Genomic DNA, 16,126 nt, shown 5'->3' with positions numbered 1-16,126 from the left:
GGGGAGCGGCGGGTGGTGGGGGGTAGAAACCAGAGACGCATCTTCTTTTCTGCCCCTGTTGTATTTATAATAGGGCTGGCTTTTGTGATTTCCGTGGGCGTCGTGGGGCGAGGGCGCTGGCATTGCACAGGACCCAAGGAGACCTTTGTTACCACGAGGAGCCGGCGGAAGCAGGGCCTCTGTCACAAAGGCCCGAGCCTCAACGCGAACTTGTGGCCTGTCTCGTGTCAGGCTCAGAGCCTGGCTCTCTGGCCCTAGCTGCGTGGCCAGGGAAGTGTTTAGACAGTAGGGCTGCCCCTTTCAGCAAATAAATAGGGGACACCAGTTCAGTTTGAATCGCAGTTTGAAAAAATAAAAAGGAATTCTTAAGCACAAGCATGTCATGTTAATTGAAATTCAAATTTAACTGGGAGTTAAATTCACATTGAACTGTATTTTAAGTCAACTCTGATTTAAGGCAGTGCAGGAGGCAATGCATGAACAGTGCCTGGTGTGTAAACATGCAATAAAGTTTATATAGAAAGATCAAATTCCTCCTAAGGCACCCACCTCTCCTGCCTAAGGCAGTGGTGTCGTAGTCATCTCCGTGGTCCCACATGGCCAGCCCTCAGAAAGCCACTCTTGTCACACCAGGCGAGTTTCAAAGCCGTCTTCGCCTCACCACAGCAATCCCGCTCCACTCAGAGCACCACCTTCCGCTTGCCTCCCAGCACCTGGCACATTCCTGTGGTATTTTCAGACTCTTAGTGCTGTGTCACCAGACACATAAGTAACTGGGTGGGGGAGGGGGTTAGGGGAGATTCAACCATTATGATGCTGGAGCCAGTGACACACTTTCTGTGAGAAGCCATGACTAGAGTCTGTTTCTTCCAGAATTAGGGGCGCATGACCTTCTGTGGAGAATAGGTGTGCGAGCCAGGAGGAAAGGAGGGGGGCAGGGGAAGCCTGAGGTGCTGTGTGATGTTAGTGACAGGTTCTCTCGGCTCCGAGATGTGCATTGATTGACATGGGTCCCCCAGAGCTGGTGGCGACATCTGCCAACTGTGAGATAAGACTTAGTTCCGTTCAAGAAATCGAAAGGAAACACTGACAGAATCTGGGATTATATGTAAGTCTACTAGATGCTAAACTTTTCTTTCCTCTCCCCATGCTCCCTCAATCCCAGCACGTCCTTTCATTTTTCTCACAACAGTAGCACCCTGAATTTATATTGCATTTTTTTCCATTATAAAGCTTTTCGAATTTCAGTTATCTCCATTTATTTTTCTAAAGATTTAGGAGGGGGAAAGTGGAGCAGTCCTCCCTGAGGTCAAGGGGTTCAAGTGAAATGCCTGCCTCTCACTGCAGACCTGGAGGAATGAATCCCAGCCCAAGGTTTAGACAGAGGTGTCTGGCATTTTCCATTTCCCCAGTCAGAGCTCCTTGTCTTAAATCACCAGAGGAACTTGAGGGAATCATTTCTCTTCACATGAGTTTGATGTAGGCGCCCATTCTCTCTTCTCCATTTTCATTTTCTTTTTTTTAAAGATTTATTTATTTATGCATACAAGAACTGGGGTACAGGCCAGAGGTGTGGGGGGTGAGAGGATTCACCAGAGACAGAGTGGGGAACAGAACAGGCAGACTGCTGAAATACACTGCTGAGGGGAGCAGCGGACGAGACAGGAGAGGTCTGCTGCACCATGTGGGCAACACCCTGGCCAGACAGGGGTCGAAGTCTTGCTTGCAGTGGCTGTAGATAGCGTCACAGTGCTGTGCTTAACCCCTTGTGCCACCAGGGAGGCCCTGCATTTTCATTTTCCCTCCATAGTGGCTGTCTGCTCCCAACATTTAAACTTTCATTAACTCATAAAACAAACAAACAGAAAAAACAATGCAAAACAAAACCAAAAAACCCTTCTCTACAGGGGCCAGTTATTTGGTCCTCCCAAGCCTGTCTTCAAGAGTCACATGCAGGACTTTGAAGAGTTTAAACTCTTCTCATGGTAGAAATTGAAGGGAGGTAAATCCCTGGATGAAAATGCCTTGAGTCGTTCAGCTAGAGGCGGGAACCCCAAAGGTGGTCCTCCGTAGCCCGCAGGTGCCAGCTTGGAGCTGCCTGTCTGGTCCTCAACAAGATAAGTACTGAAATTTGGAGTAAACATTTAGGGACTTCCTTTTTTTAATATTTATTTATTTATGCATACAAGAACTGGGGTACAAGCCAGAGGTGTGGGGGGTGAGAGGATTCACCAGAGAGAGTGGGGAGCAGAACGGGCAGATGTACTGAAATACACTGCTGAGGGGAGTAGTGGGTGAGGCAGTAGAGGTCTGCTGCACCATATGGGTTGCTCCCTGGCTGGCCTGGGATCGAACTGGTGCTACAGTGGCTGCCAGTAGCTTGATAGAGTTGTCTTTAACCCCTGCGCCACCAGGGAGGCCCTGATTGAGGGACTTTCATAGCCATTTAATAATGAAAACTTAATAATAGAAAATCTGAAGTTAAACAAAATCCGTCCTTAACCCTCTAGATTCGCCTACCTCTCTCCCTCTGTCTCTCTTTTTCTCCCCTTCTGTCCCTTCATTCCCAAGCTTTTGAAAATCTTCCTCCAAACTCACTGTTCTCACTAAGGACACCGATGCCATTTGTCAAATCCACTCGATACATGTCTCTGTGACAACAAACCTACCTTCATGAAGCTCTCCTCCTGTTTCTTGGAGGACATCCCCTCTCCACAGAGGCTCTTGCTTTAGTGTGCTTCCCCATAAATAACTGGGTACCAGGTATCCTCATGCTGCAGGCTTCCTGTGGACACTCTCCTCCAGATACCCAGATGCAGCTGTCCCTTTAAGTTGGTCATTTTCACATATTTGTTTATAGCCCAAAGGTTTTTCCTGCTCTCCAGACCCACAAATCTAGTTGTCTTCATCAGAAACTTCACCCCAAACTCTAACAAGCCCAAAATCAAACCGTCTCACCCCCACACCTTCTCTTACTCTTCTTCTGCCCATTTAAATGCATCCAATGTCATTGAGAGTGAGGCCCAGGTACCCAGGAGTCATTCTAGATTTCTCTTCTTGACTGTCTATACCCAATTAATCACCACAGTCCATAGATCCCACCCCCATATTTTTTATATTGCTCTCCCCATTTGCTTTTCCTTTCCTATTCCTCTAAATCAGAATCTATAATTGTCATCTCTTTTGCTGCAATAGCTTCCCCAATCCAGCCCCAGGCCACATGAATGAACATTCTAAAACGTTAGTCTGACAACTTTGTTCTTCTGCTAACATTTTTCCTGCATCTCCCTAAGGACCAGAAAGTCAGACTCCAATTATTTCAGCTATGCTACAACTGCCACATTGAAGCTCACCTAGCAATTTTCTTTTGCTGCAATTATTCCTCTTTCTATGCTTCATAAAACTCCCACTTCATTCCTATCCTCTTAAAAATCTATTTATTTAGATATAATTTATATGTAGTGAAGTGCCCACTTGTAAGTGCCTGTTTTGATGACCTTTAATAAATTTGTGCACCCATATAACCACCACCACTGTCAAACACATCCCCCTTACTACAAATTACTCTTTTATCCCTTTTCAGCCAACCCTCCCAAACTATTATCCCCAGGTAACCACTGATTGGCTCTCTGTCCCTATAGGTGTTTTTTTTCTAGAATATCATATAAATAAAAATCATACAGTATGTGCTGTTTGGTTTCTGGCTTCTACTTATGTTTTGGAGATTCACGCACATTATGCAAGTGTCATCTCACTCCTATCTTTTTGAAATAAGAGAGTTTCTCCTGTTTCTAAAGTAAAGGAATACTTTACTTCTCCACTTCTCTAGTCCTGTTGCTATTCCCTAACTCAATTCCCTGAGTATTTAGTAGCCTAACACCAAATGTGGTAATTAAGTCATTCTTACCTTCCACAGGTCCTCTCATTCAACATGTCTACAAAAAGCGAGGATATCACAAGGTTGCCATCTTCACCTAGACTTATTCCTGCATGGAAGGACTTGAAACTCCTCATAAAGAATACCCTGAAGGATGTAAAGGTGATGCAATATAAGAAAGAAGCACTAATACTTAGGAGAAATATTCTCTTGGATGAATGACTTCTCTCTGCCAAGGCAGGCTGTGGCATGGACAAGATGTGAATAGCTTTGGAAGGGCCCTCCCATACCACAAAACTGGTGTTGTTACCATTGTAACCAATGGTAACATTAGTTATAATGAGAACATGTTCTGCTGCATAAACAAACAGACCCCAAACCAGGAAACAGACTTAGATGGATTAAACAAGTAGGAGGCATCTTTATCTTACATGTTGTCAGGGACCATGCTCTTTTTTATTTTCTACCAGTATTAATATTTAGCTTACAAGATAGGTAACAAGATAGCTGCGTTTCCAGTATCTGTGAAATTGCAAGTGGATAGAAGAGAAGTGGTCAGGGAGCACAGCCTTGAAGGAACATGGTACTCTCCAATGTTGCCAGAATTTCTGGATCTGTAATCACCCTAAATAAAATCAGAATTTTATTGGAATGGAAAGTAGGGGAGGAGGGAAATAGAGGGGGTGATACAGAGTAGGACCAGGCTCAGTAACAATACAGTAGCACCAAGCACAGATAGCAATCCATTGCTTGGATTTAAAGTATTGTTTTTAGAGTCCCTCTGTTGAAAAGCTTTGTTTTGTTGAGTGAATGAACTTTCTAAACATGAAGTCTGGAAAGGAGGGAAGGAAAAGTGATTAACTAATGGAATGAGGGGTACATAAATGAGTTTTCTGATTTAATGAAGAGGGTTGAGCTTACCTACAGGGTCCTTTCTCTTAACACTGTGGCTGTCACTGAATCAGAAATGATAGTGGACACTAGAAGCTCTCCAGCTTGCTCTGATTATGTATTCTCTCAGCATACAAAGATCTGAAATTGAGAGAGGGAGAGGAGAAATCTGAGTTGATGATATTGTCCTCACTATTGTTTCAAACCTTTTGTGGATGCAGGAAGCAGGCATGATGGGTATTTTGAGCAAAGAAATACTAACATTTCAGTTTGATTGAGTATTTTACTTTCCAACTTAGGTAGAAACTTAACACAAATTTTGGTGCAGAGCAACATGGAGTGTTAGATTCATGGGCCATTATTCAAGAGGTATATATCCCAAGTAAGTGCTAAGAAAAGGATCCTCAAAAGTAATCTTCATGAGCCTCAGTTTTGGCTAATCAGCATGAGGAATTCAAGTACTTACATCATGGTGATGCCTAAATATGCATCACAGGAAGGTAGTGTGTATTGTACATGCTCTATCACGTGACATGTTAAAAAGTAAATGTCTCCCTTGATAGATAACATCCAAACCCCATAGAGTTGGAATACAGAATGGGGGGGGGGCGGTTAAAGCACAGCTAAGTCCATATTCTGACTACCACACACTTCCTTTTTTCTTTTTTTTTTTTTAAAAAAGATTTATTTATTTATACATACAAGTACTGGGGTACAGGCCAGAGGTGTGAGGGGTGAGAGGATTTACCAGAGACAGAGTGGGGAACAGAACAGGCAGACTGACTGAAATACACTGCTGAGGGGAGCAGCGGGCAAGACAGAAGATGTTGCTGCGCCATATGGGTAGCTCCCTGGCCAGGGATCAAACTTGTGCTGCAGAGGCTGCGGATAGCTTCATAGGTTGCATCTTAACCCCTTGCGCCACCAGGGAGGCCCTACCACACATTTCTTTGATGCACATACTAATAGTGCCAGAGGGTCTAGTTGTCACATGTGATGGGCATTCTATGTCTGTGAAGGGCAAGTCTCCCTACAGGCATGATACAATTGTGACAGGCATGGCCCTTTGGGTATGGGCAGGAATTTTAAAGAGTTCTACCAAACACCACAGGAAGAGGCAATTGTCTTGGATGGGCAAACGTGTGTGTGTGTGTGTGTGTGTGTGTGTGTGTGTGTGTGTGTGTTCCTTTCTTTTGGAGAACTTGTTTCATGGTTCAGTCTCTTATAAGTGGTTTATTTAACCTACCCCCACCCTATATCTTTTGAAAGCCAAGGCCATGTCTCTTTTGCTCAGCCCTGTGTCCTCAGTATCTGTCAAAGGATATGCCAATCCGGCTTCCTCAAGTGTGGTTCCTCATCTGAACTCTGGAACACAGAATATTACTGAAAGGTCCATGCAGGAGGCCGGAATGCAGGAGCCAACCAGGAAGCCCACCTGGGGGGCAGGAATGCGGATACCTGCCTGGAGGACTCAGACAATGAGCCTCTCCCCTCCCCCTACGAGTCTCTTCTCAAACAAAGAACCTCTACCTGCCCTACAAACTTTTCCCGCCTTACGAGCCCAACTACCCACCTGACCTCTCCTCACTCTATAAAACCCTGCTTCCCCCTAACAACGTGCGCGGCTTCACTGACCCCCACCTTGGGTGCGTGAGGTCCGCCCGGGGCGCAATAAACTTTCCCTCCCTTTGAGAAATGTAGCCTGGCTCTCCTTTTCTTTACCGCGCTGAACCTTTCATCTTGGTGCCGAAAACCCGGGAAGGCCGTGTCCCCTGGCGCCGGGGCCGCCTTCTCGTCCCTGGACCACGCCGAACCTTTCAATTACTTGAAGGGCTATTCTCTCAATTCTCTTTAAGGACTGTATAATATAAGGAGGGGCATACCAGATGCAAAGGGGAGAAATTAATTCATCGTGTAAGTGGGAGACCTTAGGACACTAGTGCTTGCTTCTTTTTTTTTTTTTTTTTAAGATTTATTTATTTATTTATTTATACGAGCACTGGGTACAGTCAGAAGCACGGATCTCTCACCCTCCTGTGCTTCTGACTGTACCCAGTGCATGTATAAACAAACAAACAAACAAACAAACAAACAAATAAATAAATAAATAAACATGCCTCTATTAAAAAAAAAAAAAAAAAAGAAGCACGGGAGGGTGAGAGAATTCACCAGAGCCAGAGCGGGGAACAGAACAGGCAGACTGCCGAAGAAATACACTGCTGAGGGGAGCAGCGGGCGCAGCAGGGGAGGTCTGTCGCGCCATGTGGGACCCTTGCTGGTGGCCGGGGATCAAACCAGCCCTGCAGAGGCTGCGGGCAGCTTCACAGCCCAGCGCTCAACAGCTGCACCACCAGGGGAGGCCCCCTCAATAAATATTGATTGGGTGAATGAGAAGTACTTAAGGCCTTGGCTCAGGCCCCTCTTCTTTCTCAGGCTGGTGGAAAACCAAAGGATGAGGATGTGCGTGTACTGAGTGACTGGCCTGAGACTGTGTACAAGGAGTTTCACCAGCCCCAGTTCTCAACTTTCATCTGTTTCTACTCCATCGACGTCAACTATTTTGTCTCTTTAAACTGGATGGAACCAAGTACAAAAGAAATGAAGGTAAAGCTGTCCCATCTTTGACCCCCTCCTTCTTCATTTGCTTTATATGCATCCTACTTAAACTGCCCTCTTTGAGAATGAGTGAGCCCATTTCAATACCCATCTCCACATCCTTTCTTTAACCTTCGTTACCTGTAGAAGCCACACTCACTTGAGAGTAAACGGAAGGCCCGGAAAAGAGCCTCTTCAGTATGGTGCTTCTATCACACACCAATTCATAGGACAGGAAATGCCCAGAGTTGAGCTGTCAAGTCTTTCCTTAGTACTGCAAGAGGGAACTAAACATGCAGTCCTTCACCTTTACTTTTTTTTTTTTTTTTTTTGCACGTAGATCTGTAGGCCAGAGATGTGAGCCAGTGGGTGGGGGTGTGGGGGTGAGGCGGTGAGAGGATTCACCAGAGACAGAGTGGGGAACAGAACAGGCAGATCTACTGAAATACACTGCTGAGGGGAGCAGCGGGCAAGACGGGAGACATCTGCTGTGCCATGTAGGCCAGCTCCCTGGCCAGGGATCAAACTCAGGCCCTAGGGTTGATAGGACTGAGACTTAACCTCTAGGCCACCAGGGAGGCCCCTTCCACCTCTTACTTTGGGGGCATCATTGCCTCCATGGTCAGGCTCTCCTCTCCCCTCTTCTAGGCAGTACTTTGGATACAGGAAGGAGACGCAGAAATGAAAGGAATACTCAAGCAGCAGTTCCATGTGCTGGATCAAGTGCCTCCCATCCAAGCCATGGTCCACACGGGCCCCGGCCACATGCTAATTGCCTACTGTGACGACGTGTGCCTGCGGCTCTTTGGGGACCACCAACGGGCATTCACCCTGCTGGGAACCGTGCCCTGCCACTTCTTCATCAGTTGCCTCTGCTTTGACTCAGAGACCGAGGTGCTGCTCTCTGGCACCGTGGGGGCCGTGGTCACCTGGTTTATCTTACCAAACGGCAGTGGCCTGCAGATGGCACAAACAGTGCCCATGCCTGATTACGAGTTTGTCCAGGGCTTTTCCCTGAACGGCCCCCAGGGCTCCATCCTGGCTTTCTGTGAGAGTAAGGTGAGGGTCTTCACCCACCAGGGCCAGGGGCAGCTGAAAGAGGTGAAGCAGTTCTCTCCCTTAAGCGGGTCCCCCATCACCTGCTCCTTCACTTGTGTCCCTCGGGGCTATTTCTATGCTGGAAACAAGGATGGAGAGATCCACGCGTGGGGGCTGACCCAGGGGAACTTCCTCCACAGCTTCCAGGCGCACTCCTCATCGGTGGTCTGCATCCAGAGCCGGCCGGACACCCACACCTTGCTGACGGCAGGCGCGGAGGGCCTAGTGAAGGAATGGAATCTCGCTTTTGGGAACTTGCTGCGGCAGCTGCCCATCCACGAAGGCCTGCGGCGACTGCAGTTCATCAACAACACCACCTTCTTCTGCCAGACGGGCTGCGCCTTCTCCCTGCACCACCTACCCTACTTCTACAGTCTCTTCCATGTGTGCGGTTCTGCTCCCCAGCAGATGCAGCGCGTCTGTTGCGGCCGAAACTGGACCCGGATCCTGTGTGCCACCAAGGACGGCCTGTTGCGCTTCCTGTCTCCAGTGACAGGGGAGCTCCTGGTGGTCACGTGGCCTCTGCAGGTCATGGAGAAGGCGAAGGTGTGGGCCTATGACTCAGCCAGAGAGGAGCTCTTCGTGGCAACCCACAGTCCGGAGGTGCTGGTGTTCGACGCCACACGTTCTCCTTGTCCTGTCAAGTATCTCGTGTGTACGTCGGTAAAACCCGGGGATCGAGTAAGATGTCTGGCCTACGGACAGTCCCGTCTGGCCAAGGGCCTGGAAGGACTGATGTTCTGTGGGCATGACAGTGGCACTGTGAGGATCCTCTCCCACTACAGCTGTGCCCGGATAGAGAAGACGCTGCACACCGGGGCGGTGTTGGCGCTGTCAACCCTGGAGGGGCCCCAGAAGAGCCCCCTGCTGTGCTCCTACGGCATAGACAACACCCTGTACTTGACAGAAGCTGTGCTTCAGGAGAACAAGGTAACCCTGGAGCCTGTTATGAAAATTCTCTGCGGTTGCTCCCTAAAACACGTGATTCTCTTGCCAGACTCAGTGGGCGCGATCACGGAGAACCACTGCTGGCGTCTCTGGCACTTCCAAGATTTTATGACGTCTTCAAGATCAAAACAGACTTCGGTCTTTCAAGAGACAAAGAGCCTGCACCAGTGTGCCATCGTGTCGTTTGACGTCTGCTTTTCCCTGAGGCTTTTTGTCACGGCGGGTACGGACGGCAGAGTCCGCCTCTGGAACTTCCAGGGTAGGCTCCTGACTGAGCTGAAGTCCGCCTTGCAGTTTGGCCCACTCTGCTTTGCCAATAATCGAGGTGACCTGCTTTTGACTTTCAACCACAGTCTCTACCTGGTATCTTGCTTGAAACTGCTCCGTCACGCAGAGCTGACTCTCCTGTCTACCCTAGACAGCGCAGATGACATACAGGAAGTCCCCAAGCCCTTTCTGCCCAGCTTCTTCTTTTCATTTAGAACAGTGAATGTACCCAAATTTGTCTACCTGGAACAAGGGCTGCAGGAATTCCGGGGACTTGAGGCTCTTGCTAACAAACGGGTCATTGCCTTTGACAACATCGTGCCTCACGTTGTGGAGGAAGAGAGACGTGTGCCCTGTGAGATTCAAGAGCAGCCCAAGTTGCACTTTGTGGAGGATAAGGACCCCAATTTGTCTTCTGTTGACCTTACAAGGGCTCGTCCCCCACGCACTGTTCCAGCTCAGTTGCACATCGCTGGCTGGGATGGCATCAGCCCCTACTACGTATTACAGAAGTTCTTTGGTAAAGGGCGGCACTGGCCCATTACTCCTGATGGCTACATCCCCAACTCAGTGATCCGTGCCCGCCTCTGGCCGGAGGGCACCCCAATTGTACTATGCTGTGGTGTGGACCCAGCCTACAGAGGGAAGGACAGGGACATGGATGAGATCTTCAAACACATATGGCTGCTCATGACCACCCTAGCAAAAAAGAGCACTTTGTTGAGCAAACAAAGGTATAAAGTCACGTCTTCTCTACAAGCCTACTCTGTGATTCTTGAGAACTTGACAAAACAAAATTGGATAGGAAGACAATTTAATGATGAATTTATAAGTAATTTAATTGAGATCATCCTCAACCTCACAACTAGCTGTTCTGTGGAGAAATTCAAGAAATATATTAACATCCTGGAAAAGCTCTTCGCCCTCTATCACATCCCTTCGGGGCTGCAGATGCAGGCTGTGTGTCGTCTCCTGGAAGACACAGCCGATTCCAACCCCCAGATCCGCGCACTGAGCTGGGAGGGGCTCGAGCGGCTAGGTTTCACCAGCCATCTTTTTGCTGTTCCACTGGCCATGGGGTTGATGGACGAAGACAAGAATGTGCGGGGTAAAGTCTTACACCATTTCATAAGGGTCACAGGCATCGAAAGTAAGACCATGCTATTAGCCCTGCTGAGGAAACAAGAAACTCTGCAAGAATTACAGTGAGTTGGATGGCAGCCTTCCCTCTTCTGTTTCTTCTAGTTCCTAGCCTCCAGAATGAGATTCCTTCTCCTTTTCCACCATGCCTGTGTTTTTAATCTTTTTTTAAAGATTTATTTATTTATGCATACAAGAACTGGGGTGCAGGCCAGAGGTGTGTGGGGGGGCGGTGAGAGGATTCACCAGAGTCAGAGTGGGGAGCAGAACAGGCAGATCAACTGAAATACACTGCTGAGGGGAGCAGCGGAAAGCCAGGAGAGGTCTGCTGCGCCATGTGGGTCAGCTCCCTGGCTGGGGATTGAACTCATGCTGCAGTGGCTGCTAGACAGCTTCACAGTGCTGTGTTTAACTCCTTGTGCCACCAGGTAGGCCTTCCACCACATCTGTTATTCCTTGCTCCACATCCTTTGTTATATTTACTTTTCCTCCCAGTGTCTACGCCTTCTTTTTTTTTTTCTTTTAAGATTTATTTATTTATGCATACAAGATCCAGGGTACAGGCCAGAGGTGCGGGGGGTGAGAAGATTCACCAGAAACAGAGAGGGGAGCAGAACAGGCAGACTGACTGAAATACACTGCTGAGGGGAGCAGCGGGCAAGACAGGAGAGATCTGCTGTGCCATGTGGGTAGCTCCATGGCTGACCGGGGATGGAACTCGTGCTGCAGAGGCTACTGACAGCCTTACAGTGCTGTGCTCAACACTTTGCGCCACCAGAGTGGCCCCTATCCCTATTCTTTTGACCATGACCAGCTCACCTTTTTGCTTCCTTACTCCCCTTAAGGTTCCTCAAAACTTAAATCCACCAATCTTTCAATCTAAGAAGCATCTTCTGTCACCCTGACTCCCCTATTCCTTGCTACTGATTCTTTTTCCTTTATCCATCCTTTGCTTTATCCTACTCTCTCCTGAATGGCTACTTTATCCCTGCTTTGTAGAATGTAATTCCTCCTCTCATTTCTTCTTCTCTGAATTTTGTTTTGTCACTGGCTCAATATTACCCTTATTTTCCATGACTTTTGTAGGCAGGAATTTATTGGAGAATTCTCTCTGGATCAGCTGCTGGGGATCAACGCTGAAAATATCCAACTCCTGATTGCCCAGGTGGAGCAGTGCCTGAATGAAAACCTGACTTTGTCACATCCCTGCCAGCACTTTTTGAATATGTCAGGGGCCGGTAAACTCGAGGTCTTTGGCAAACAAACACTTAGACATTTAATACAATCTGAAGGGATAGACAAATTAAAGGAAAGAATGAAATTTATTGAAGGAAAGAGCAGGAAATTGTGTACGTATGGGTAATATATGGGTCTTATTTGGATGAACCTCACGGGCCCAAAGGGAGGGTCAATGAAGCCTAGGAATATAAAAGATTCCAGTGGGGTCAGAGTTAAAAAAAGGAGAATCCTCTTAACAGAAAGGAAACTCCCTGGGAAAGATCTACTCCACAGCAAATACCAAGGTCTTGTTTCTTTAGGATGTGGAAGCTGGGATAAAACAGCAACATTTCCACACCACAAAGACTCAGTCCTCTTTGTCTTTGCACACCTATGGCAGCTCGCCCAGCCAGATATTACAAAGGATCCCCCTTTTTTCTTCCTTATTTTTCTCCTAACACACACACACACACACACACAGACTTTTTGCTTTGTCTTGTTGTTTTCTTCTTTTTCAGTTCAAGAGGGCTGGAAACAGGAAGAATCGATCAGGGCGATGTCTGTGACGGAACCCACAGAGGATGAAGAAGAAAGAGAAACGAGTAAATCAATGCAGATGGGCACACGGGATGTTGTCTTAGAGCCAGAGCCGCCACTAACTACTCTCAGCCCAGTCGAATCCCAAGAGGACACTAAATCAAAGGAGGTCACAGTGGCGCCCAAAAAAGTCAAAAAAGCCTCAGTGATCAAAGAGGCAGTGGAAGCCGTGGAAGTAATGAAGGTCAGAGAACAGCATGATGTGAAAACACTTGAGGAGTTAATCCCCAGGGATAGAAGAGAGTACATGAAAAGTGTTTTGGAAAGTTTAATAAAAAAAGAACATGAGAAATTAGCTCGACTACTGAAAAAGAAAAAACAAAGTAGGGCTAGTTCAGAGACCACTGCTGAAGAGTCCACGAAAGAAGTGACACAGGTCATCGAGCCTAAAGGCACAGGGAAGAAGACTTTGATGCATGGCCACGGTGTGGCTGGGGTCCCCGGGCAGTTACCTAGACCAAAAAGCACATCTTGGCGAGCTGACATTTGTTCTCTTATCACCTCAAGGATATCAAGTTCCCATCCAGGAATGTTAAGGAATTTGAATCAAGAATTGGTGGATTTGGCTCGGATGACACTTGCTCCCCGAGAGCCCAGCTGGGCTCTCTTCCAAGAGATCTGCCCCCTTTTAAAGGAGTCCTCAAAATCGGATGACAGAATGGCGGAAGAATCACCTGTTACAACAGAAAAAGTGGTTGAAGAAGCTGTCGAAGAAGAAGAGGAAGTAGAATTAAAAGAAAAAAGGGATGAAAAGGAATTTAGAAAAGACAAGGCATTTTCTGAAGTAGACAAGAAAAAGGAAGGTGCTTTATTGGATCTCACAGCCTTAGAGCAAAGGAAAATTGAAAAGGAAGTAAGAAAACCGGCTGGGCAGGAAGAAATGACCGTGACAGAAATGAAACCAAGTGAACCGGAGAAATTAACACAGGGAAAGGAAAACCTGATGGACGGAGAAGAAAAAATGCCTTGGGAAGAAAAATTACTGGCCTTCCCATGGGAGAAATTAACTGAGGGAGAGCAGAGGTTTGTTCCAAGAGGAAAACAATGGACTGAAAAAGAGGAGAGATTATTACAGAAAAGAGCGAGTGTGCTGTGGAAAGAGGGAGAGTCGACCCTGAAAAGGAGGGGGTTGGACAGGGGGGAACAAGAGGCACGGGGTGAAGAAGAGGGGGGGCTGGAAGGGGAAGAAGAGGAACAGGCTTGGGATGAGGAGGAACTATTCCTGGACACAAAGGAAGAAGCTGAAGAAAGGAGGAAAGACATCTGGGGTGTGGAGAAGGATGTTGAGGAAGAAGAAAATGTGTCTAGAGAAGAGAAACAGTTGTTCGGTGGCAAGAGAAGACAGGCATTAAGAGGGGCCAGCTCAGCAGAACGGACATTTGCATTGGCCCAAGAAAAGATAAAATGGTTAGTACAGATGAACAAAGCGATTCATAAAAAGAAATATAACCAACAAGAGAAAACCGTTGCGCAACTGGAGAAAAAAGGCCAGAAAGAGCGGCAGGTTGAGAAAAAGGAGGAAAAGGAGCAACTACTAGTTGGGAAAAAGAAGAAACTGGGATTCGAAGAGGAAGAAAAGTTGGGGATAAAAGAGAGATTGGTACAGAAGGAAGCCAAACCAAGCCAGGAAGAAGTGAGGAAAGCAAGGGAAAAGCAGAGAAGGGCCCTGGAAGGGGGTGAAACTGCCATGGAAAAGAGACAACAGGCGCTGGGAGAAAAAAGAGCAGATCAGAAAGGGGAGAGATGGACTGGGAAAGTGGGGAAAGCAGCCGAGGAGAAAAAACAATGGGCGAGAGAAGGAAAAAAAATGGTGCCAGGAGCAGAGAAAAAGAGAGAGGAAATGGAGGAAGTATCCCAAAAAGAAGGCGAGCAGGCCATGGGAAAAGGGAAAGAAGGTGAGAGAGGGGAGACATGGGTTGGGAAAGAGAAAATCATGAAGCAGAGAAGCCAGTGGGCCCAGGGCAAAAAGAAACTGCCCCGACAAGAGGAGCTGGAGGCCAAGGAGAAAAGGCTGACCCAGAAAGACAAGGGAGAGAGGCACATGACTGAGAAAGAAAGGGCAGCAGCTCTGAAGGAAATGAGGATGGCTGGCAGAAAGAAAAAATTAACTCCGAGAGAGAGAAAAATGATGAAAGAAGATACATTGACCCAGGAATGGAGAACACTGGCCTCTGACACCAGGACCAAGGAGAGAGAGGCTGTCAAGAAAAGCAGCAAAGAGGAGAGAACAGAGGCGATGAGGAAAATGGATCGGAAATGGGGGCGCCCTGCTGAAGAAAAAGGGACTAGTTCCAGAGAAAAGGACGTGAGGGAGCAGGAAAGGACAGACAGGGCGCTTCGTACTGAGGAAAAGCGAGTTGGCCCCAGAGAAAAGGATCTGAGGAAGAAAGAAAGGGCAGAAAGGAGGTTTCGTACTGAAGAAAAGGGGGTTGGTTCCAGAAAAATGGAACTGAGGAAGAAACAGACTCACCTGTTGAAGATCCTGACTGAAACTGTAAGAGAAATGAGAACAGAGACATTGGCAGAAATACCCGAGGAAGGGAGAGCTCTCATGGGAAGGAGTGAAACGGATGACCAGAGGTGGCCATTCTTTAAGGAACAGGAGGAAATAACCAAAGAAGACAAGGCTGGGAAAGGGAGGAAATTAGACAGACTGGCCACCAAAGTGAGAACCCCAGCTGCAGGAGAGAGCTCAGAGGATGAAAGATTAGTAGGGAAGGTCCAGGAAGAGATGCTATTAGATAAATTTGAGGTAGAGGAGGTGTTAAAGAAGGCCCAGGAGCAAACACTGTTAGGAAAAGAGCAGGTGAAGCAGCTTCTGGGAATTCTGGATATACTAGGAAAGATCCAGGTAAAGGAGTTCCCAGAAATTATCAGAGATGTGCTGTTTGAGAGCTCATCTGAGCACCGGCTTGAGAAGAAAACGGAGGAAGCTTCAAGTGAGAAGGGGAGCGAGGAAGAGGGCCTCGGCGAGGAGGAAGAGACTCTGCTCAAGGAGAGAGAGAAATACTCTATTAAAAAGAAAAAGAAGGCGCACCGCAGTGAGGAGAAGCTGAAGGACTGGGCTAAGAGGTATAAGGAGGGCCTGCCTGAGGAAGGAGAGGAGAGTGTGCGTGAGGAGGAGAGCTTGAGTGAGGAGGAGGAAGTGGAGGAGGAGGAAAAAGTGAAGGAGGAGGAAAAAGTGAAGGAGGAGGAAGTAAAGGAGGAGGATGTGGAGGAGGAAGAGGAAGTGGAGGAGAAAGTGGAGGAAGAGGAAGTGGAGGAGGAAGTAGAGGAGGAAGTGGAGGAGGAGGAGGAAGTGGAGGAGGAAGTGGAGGAGGAAGTGGAGGAAGTAGGGGAGGAGAAGGAAGTGGAGGAGGAAGAGGAAGTGGAGGAGAAAATGGAGGCGGAAGTGGAGAAGGAGGAGGAAGTGGAGGAGGAAGAAGAGGAGGTAGTAGAGGAGGTGGAGAAGGAAGTAGAGGTGGAGGAAGTAGAAGAGATGGAGGAAGAGGGAAA

At 47.6% G+C, this 16,126-nt stretch overlaps 1 protein-coding gene across 1 annotated transcript; it reads left to right on the top strand.

Annotated features, from left to right (window-relative positions):
• The first annotated feature begins 783 nt into the window (after nt 1–783).
• Nucleotides 784–12,600, top strand: LOC129146113 (WD repeat-containing protein 87-like). The gene is made up of 6 exons (XM_054697507.1): nt 784–1,108; nt 3,917–4,039; nt 7,202–7,372; nt 8,012–10,881; nt 11,903–11,981; nt 12,553–12,600. Exons 2-6 carry the CDS (start codon nt 3,932–3,934, stop codon nt 12,598–12,600), a joined length of 3,276 nt encoding a protein of 1,091 aa, XP_054553482.1. The 5' UTR covers nt 784–1,108; nt 3,917–3,931.
• The last annotated feature ends 3,526 nt before the right edge of the window (nt 12,601–16,126 follow it).

The sequence above is a fragment of the Talpa occidentalis genome, unplaced genomic scaffold (genome assembly GCF_014898055.3).
Source record: "Talpa occidentalis isolate TD23 unplaced genomic scaffold, MPIMG_talOcc4v2.1 talOcc4.17, whole genome shotgun sequence".
NCBI lineage: Eukaryota > Metazoa > Chordata > Mammalia > Eulipotyphla > Talpidae > Talpa > Talpa occidentalis.
Note: the sequence above shows the minus strand (reverse complement) of the source record. Positions and strands in the feature narration are given on the sequence as shown.